Raw genomic sequence first — 7,119 nt, 5'->3', positions numbered from 1 at the left:
TACTAGAACTGTGTATGTAATATTGCATACACATCTAAAAGGGGTACTTTTATTTTGATAAGTACAACATCAAGTGCTGGAGTTACACATTTACACCACATCTTTGACATATGACAAACACATAACATGTTACACATAACATAGCATATAGTCATAATGAGAGAATAGTATGATTGTATGGGGGAGAGAACTGGGGCTGAGCTTCTGGTGGGTTAAACAATATTTGGATGGGATTAGTTTTACATCGGGAGGTGGAGTATTGTCAAAAGAATATATAAATGATTCTCAGAAAAATAAATCTTTGTGAAACTAACTGAAATGGGAGTAGCTACTCGATTTATGAACTGTTGTCTCCTCCATAAATGTGATGATAATTTTATAACCCACATAAAAATAATGAATGTTACAAATGTTAAGGTAAAAAATTAGCTGCTACATGTTGACAACATATATGTAGGATGTAGGCTACACAACAAAATCAACAGAATAAAGCTTCAAGCCTCCAATGGGTACCTTGGCTAGTGTTTGGAGGTTGCACAGTCAAAAAAAAAAAAAAACGAACAAACAATACGGCGTGTTTAGTCACCAGCAACCTTTTGTAATAATTGCTTTTTTCCACATATTTGGGTAAAACAAATGACATCCAACTAAGGCCTTTACACTATAGAAAGTAGAAGTGCGCAATGTTGTGGAAAACCTGACATAAATATATTGAGATTTTGTCATCAGATCTAGTTATGATAATGACAATAATACTTTTTGTGTATTAAAGATTGCAGTAAAAATTATATTGGGTTAATGTTAATGTTAAGTTAATGAAAATATTTGAAAATTATGAGACTGGGAATTTTCCCCTTGTATTAAGCGTGTTAAGCATGCTGTACATGTCTTAATTAGCTTATGTAACATTGCACTCAATGTTGACGCTAAATCTGTATATTTTGCAGCCCTAATAAAAAGCTCATTTCACTTTTATTTTTGCACTTTACTGTACCAAAGTGGTTTCAAATGTGGCAATTTTTTTGGATGTTTATTTACAGGTGTGCCACTTTTCAAAACATAAAATAACATAAGATATAAAAATATAATAAAGCTTTTCAGTTAACATGTACCAAATATGGCAGTGGAAGCTGTATTTCAGCATATTAATGTCTTTCTCAAATGCAGAATTAAAAGTAATGTTTTATAAAAGTAATGTTACCATCTGTACCGTTAGACCAATGATCAATTGATTTAATCAAGACAAGCTGCCTTTTAATTTGTAGATGACAGTAGAAAACACACTGATGAATCTTGGTTGACATAAAGTGTTGGTTTCCCAGATGAATCCCAGTTATTAAGCCTCGTCCTGGACTTTACAGAATTGTGAAAGGAGATTAAAATTGTCATTAAAAATAAATGTAGTCTAATGTAGTCTGGGCTTAAATCCTTCGTTGGAAAACAACCTAAAATGATTTTTAAAAGAGAAATATGTAGCTGGAATTAGCCAGAGTCCTGGAATAGATGAAGAATTAACCCAACAAGAAGACAAAAATCCATCTAGATCGGTTTCATATTTAGTCAATACTTGTTTTCTTTACAAGCACATGACAGATACAATGATATCCATACCACAATATAAAGTATAAATTGTATTGTGAAGTTTAAGTGATGCCAAATAATTGATAACTGATAATATCTTGTATTTAAGAAATGACCAAAGCCAATCTCTCTTTTCGAGTTCATATTTGTTTTTTAAACTGTCCATATGATGGCAAAGAGTGGCATAAGTTCTAAGAGAGTGCTCCATTAGACGTTCCAGTTTTTGTAGCTTCAGGTCAAGACTTTTTCGTAAATTTTCAACATGTATTTGACTTTGGAAAAAAACCTGAATCAAAGACTACTTCAGATGTTTTCCTTAAAATTTTGAGGAATAGTCAATATTGCAGCAGACCAAATCCTATCTCTCTTTTCAGAGTCCATATTTGTTTTAAACTGTCCATATGATGGCAAAGAGTGGCATAAGTTGTAAGAGAGTGCTCCATTAGAAGTCCCAGTTTTGTAGCTTCAGGTCAAGACTTTTTGTCTTGAAGTTGTCAACATGTGTTTGACTTTGGAAAAACACCCAAATCAAAGACTACTTGATGTTCTCCTTAACATTTTAAGGAATAGTCAATATTGCAACAGAGCAAATTCTCTTCAAGAAGACAGGACTCGCATCTGTCCCTTATACTTCGATATCGGAAAACGATTTGCTCGCTTGCTCCTTGCTCTTGGTGGTAATCATGGAGGTTGTACAGCCGTTAGTGCGAGACACCTCTTCGGTGAGGGCCCTCTCCATAACTTTCAGGACAGACTTCCGCACCTTGTCTTTAAAATGCTGACCAACAAACACGTACAACAGTGGGTTCAGGCAGCTGTTGAGGAATGCCAAGCTGGTGGCGATGGGGATGCCGATGATGGTGATATGCTCCAGGGTGGAGTTCTCTTCGATTGACATGTGGTTAACCATCTCAATCAGCACCAGGATGTGGTACGGAGCCCAGCACAGGAAGAATGCAATGATCACAGCGGCGATTATCCTGAAGGGGCGCCTGGTGCGGCCAGACATGGAGCGGTTCCTTTTGAGGCGCTGGACAATGACTGCGTAACAGGAGACAATGATGGAAAAAGGTATGACAAACCCCAGCAGGAAGCGCGTGATGATCATGGCGCGGTGCCGCAAGACACGGAGCTTTACCACTTCCTCGTTCTCGTAGTCATCTGAGAAGGCAAAGTTGTTATAGCAGATGATCGCGTTCTCGTTCTCTTGGGCTGGCGCAGTGTCCCTGAAGGCGAAGTAGGGAGAACTCAACAGCAAAGCAAAAACCCAGACCATGATGCTCAACAGGGACGCACGGCTGACGCTGCGATGGTTCTGCGCCCATATGGGACGCACCACAGATATACAACGGTCCACGCTGATCACCACCAAGATGTACACACTGGCGAACATGTTGAGGAAGCTGAGGGTGCTGTTGAGTTTGCACATGAAGCGCCCGAAAGGCCAATGGAAGTACATGGCAGTGTAGGCCACGCTGAGGGGCAGGAAGGCGGTAAACAGGAAGTCCGCCACAGCCAGGTTGAGAAACCAGACCGTGTTTACCGTCTTTTTCATTCTGAAACCCGCCACCCAGATTACGATGCCGTTCCCGACCACTCCGAGCACGAAGGCCATGCAGTAGACTATGATTGACATGATGTTAAGTGCCTTTCTGAGTTCTGCATGCTCGTCTTCATAGTCATAGTCATAGTCTTCTTCTGATCCGTTTCTAGAGCTGTTACTCTGAAAGTAAGACATCTCCGTCGTGCTGTTTGGAAACCACACCAGAGTAGAGGTTGAAGATGTCTCCATCATTGTATCCTAAACCTGGTTGAGAAGACAAATCATATACAGATGTAATTTCGATACATTTGACCAAATGACAGTTTTACTTTGTTACAGTTTTACACTACAGTGGTAAACAATATGTCAGGGATGCCCAATCCTGGTCTTGGTGATCTACTTTCTTAGACAACATGATAGCAAATTATCACTAGGGTTGAAGCCTCAAGGGTACATTGATAGAAAATGTATAAGTACAAAAGTACAAGCAGTGCAAATGCACCTTTAAAAATAAAACATGATCTGTGAATGAACTGCGTCCCTATGTGAGTATGTCTTTCGTAACGATAGGAAAAGTATGTCTTGCACGGGGTGTAAGATGGGACCTTGAATTGTTCCTATTAAGGGTAGATTTTTTTGTATTGCATTGTTTTTATTAGGCCTGTCACGATAACTACTTTTGTCTGGTAAGTATACTGAGTAAGTATATTAAGTATAATTCTGATATATTTTTATTACCCTAGAATTTATTGTGATTAATTTAAGACTATTTTTATCACTAACCTAATTATAGTATAATAGTATTTAAAATGCAATTACTTCCTCTTAATTAAAGAGCAAAGCATTTTTGACTGTTTAAGAATATATATTTTTAAATATACAAAATAAATAAAATAAAAAAGTCATATTCATATATTGTACGATAACTTTAAAATGTAATAATCAATTGTCAATAGTGTTCTTGTCTCATTTGTTCCCCAGCTCCCTCGTTATCTTCCCCAGGTGTTTCTTGTCTGTGTTTGCATATATAAACCCCATATTTTTCTTTCCATGTTCTTGTTCTGTCATGCTTTGTTGATCTTTGTCCTTCTTATTTCTGGTAACGTTTGTTAACTGTATTCTGTTTTATTTACGTTTTTGTTTTTCTATCTAGTCTTTTTTTTGTTTGTTTTATAGTCTTTGTGTTTTTTGTTTCATTATATCTACTAATTAAACTTGCTTGCGTTTGCATACCGCCTTCCTGTGTAGTACTTTTTTTTTACGGCACTTTGTTACCTCCACATCATGCTTTCCCTCGTTTTGTCCACCAGAGGACACAATAACACCAATATAAAACTTACTAATGGCTCATAGTGAATGCTCTGAAGCTCTCTGAATGGTTTTTGGAATTGCTGAAGTCCCTCTTGTCTACTGATACTCATTGCAGTGTGGTTTATTTGTGTCACAAACATAACACCTAAATCATACTAAAAATGAAACTGAAAAAAAAAAGAGTTGTTCACACTTCTTTAAAAGTGTGAAGGAACCTCAGGCACACTGCAAAAAATGAACCGGAAAAACTATTTCATTATTTTATTTAAAATTTTCTTATTAAGATTAAGGGAAGTAAGATCTTAATAGAGCCAGTCATTAATATGCTCACTTAAATTTGGATACAAGAATCAGAATAACCTGAATGGTGACTTATTTTCAGCTAAAATTACAAAAGTAAGACTTAAATAATGCTGAACATTTGTAAGATAATTTTTCGTAGAATAAGCAAAATAATCTTACACGTACAAAAAAGCTTAGTAAGACAAAAATATAAGCAATTAGCTCTAGAAAATGTATTAAAATTCATATTGTTTTGGGAAAGTTAATGCATACCTTTTTAAATTTGGACACAAGAATCAAGAATCAGAGTAACTTGACTGGTGACTTCTTGTGCCATTTTTTTAAAGCTTAAATTACTTAAAATTAACAAAAAATTGTTAAGATCATTATTCCTAGAGTAAGCAAAATAATCCTACACGTACACAATGCTTAATAAGACGAAAATGGAAACAATTTAGCTCAAAAAAATGTATTAAATGCACATTGTTTTGGGAAAGTTTATGCAAAAAATAATTTGTCAAAAACTAGACAAGAAAAACGTATGCTTATATTAAGCAAATTAATCTGTCAAGGGGGTAAGCACGTTTTTTTTTTTTTTTTTTTTGAAAATTTTCCTAAAATAAGCAATCAAAGTCTCAAAATGAGTGAAATGAAACGTAAATAAAGCAGAAAATAATAAAAATAATAAAAACAATAATCTTGCACTTTCCAAATGCGTAGTAAGACAAAAAAAAATCTTATCAGAGAGAAACAGATAAGATTTATCGCCTTGGTTTTTGCAGTGTACAACAAAAACGTTGCCTAAATGTTCCTTAAAGCACCTCCACAGTTTCTTTACTCTAAAACACTGAAAGTTCCTCAATTTCCAGCAGTGATAGTTAGAAAAGGGAAAAGTGATCTGTATGGAGGAGGATTCTCTCACAGAAACAGAAAAATAAAACCTCCTACCTTCTTATAAAATCCTCAGATCTTCTGAAAGCTGAGCTGTTCACCTCAGAAATCCACAGAGAGCTAAAACACGACTGACTGCATTATTAGAGTTTACTGTTAAAGCAGAAAACGCGTTTTACTGAAACTCTCTGAACGACAGACTGACCCACTGCCTGCAGGTCTGAAGTTACATCCTCTCTGCGCTCGCGCTCCTTCTGTCCACCCACTCTTTACAACACATCACTGCATCACCCTCAGCCCTCAGTCAATCATATAGCAGAGGTTTCGCATAACTAATGAGGCAGCACCAGTTTCATTCATTTTGATTCTACTTTCTTTTACATTCTTTTAAAAAGAATCGTTTTAGACTCAGAAATACTTTTTAACCCTTTCACACCTGAATTATATCCAGTGAAAACATTTGTGACTGTTATTAAAGAATATATATATATATATATATATATATATATATATATATATATATATATATATATATATATATATAACAATATAAATCAAATAAAGAAAAAAAGTCTATGATGTAATGATCTATTGTCAATAGTGTTCCTTGTCTGTGTCTGCATATATATATACATATATATGTCTGGCTTTGTTTGATCCTCCATATTTCTGTTGGTTCATTGGTTAGCTATATTCTGTTTTATTGACGTTTTGGTTAGTATATACTTTTGTCTATCTAGTCTTAGGTTTACCAAAAATGGAAAAAAAAGTAAGAATACTGTTGTCTGTCTGTAATGCACAGAAAAAGACTCTAATACTCTACTACAAATATTTAATCTTTTTTATATACAATTTCCATTGAATTGGAAAGCCTGTATGTAATATTTATTTTTTTTCATATTGACCTTTTATTATTTCATAAACCATACCTGGTGCTCAAGCATTCATACCCCTACCTGCCTCATGTGGAGAACACAGTGAAGGCTAAGTCATGTTTTCTGATCACTTCTTATCTCTGTAGAAGAGCACTATAGGTTTGTGTGTGGCTTTTACACCACTGATCCACTGTGTTTGTCTGTGTAATGAGGGGTTTGTGCACTGGGGCCCTACTGTATTATCCCTCCCTATGTAGTTGTGGCCTGAATGTTCTCACTGACATGACGTCCAGCATATTTTAGTGATCTGTAGTTCACCAGTCAATTGTGGATCATGCAGCTGGATTTAGGGTGTGTCGGTGTGTCTTTGGTACTAACTAATGTAAGGTGGAAATTGTATAGAAACTGTATAGATAGATCTCTAGATTTCAGTTGTTAATATTTCAATGTAAGTAGAGGTTTTTCTGAGGTCATGTAGTTATAGTACCACCTTGGGATGCTTTGAGTACACAGGAAATTTGGCAGTGTTAAAGCAACACTGTTAGTGTTAAAATAACACTGAGAGTGTAAAGTTTAACACTAATAACACCAAATTTCCTGTTTACTACCAGTGGTACCCGTACCACAGTTTAAGAA

General features: G+C 35.6%; 1 protein-coding gene across 2 annotated transcripts; it reads right to left on the bottom strand.

Moving 5' to 3' along the window:
- On the bottom strand, nt 1–5,865 carry fpr1 (formyl peptide receptor 1). 2 transcript variants are annotated; one of them, XM_007250811.4, is made up of 2 exons: nt 5,666–5,865; nt 1–3,388 (listed from the first exon to the last, which is right to left on the bottom strand). In XM_007250811.4, the coding sequence occupies exon 2, from the start codon at nt 3,374–3,376 to the stop codon at nt 2,207–2,209; it is 1,170 nt and encodes a 389-aa protein (XP_007250873.2). In that variant the 5' UTR covers nt 3,377–3,388; nt 5,666–5,865; the 3' UTR covers nt 1–2,206. The 2 variants fall into 2 exon arrangements, with proteins under 2 accessions (XP_007250873.2, XP_007250874.2); XM_007250812.4 differs by having other exon boundaries at nt 1–3,382.
- Nucleotides 5,866–7,119: the final 1,254 nt, after the last annotated feature.

Source organism: Astyanax mexicanus, chromosome 6 (genome assembly GCF_023375975.1).
Source record: "Astyanax mexicanus isolate ESR-SI-001 chromosome 6, AstMex3_surface, whole genome shotgun sequence".
NCBI classification, from domain to species: domain Eukaryota; kingdom Metazoa; phylum Chordata; class Actinopteri; order Characiformes; family Acestrorhamphidae; genus Astyanax; species Astyanax mexicanus.
This window is presented reverse-complemented; position numbering and strand designations above follow the sequence as displayed.

Excerpts from the sequence above, each read along its gene's own strand:
- fpr1 (XM_007250811.4), bottom strand. The coding sequence starts at position 3,376 with ATGATGGAGACATCTTCAACCTCTACTCTGGTGTGGTTTCCAAACAGC.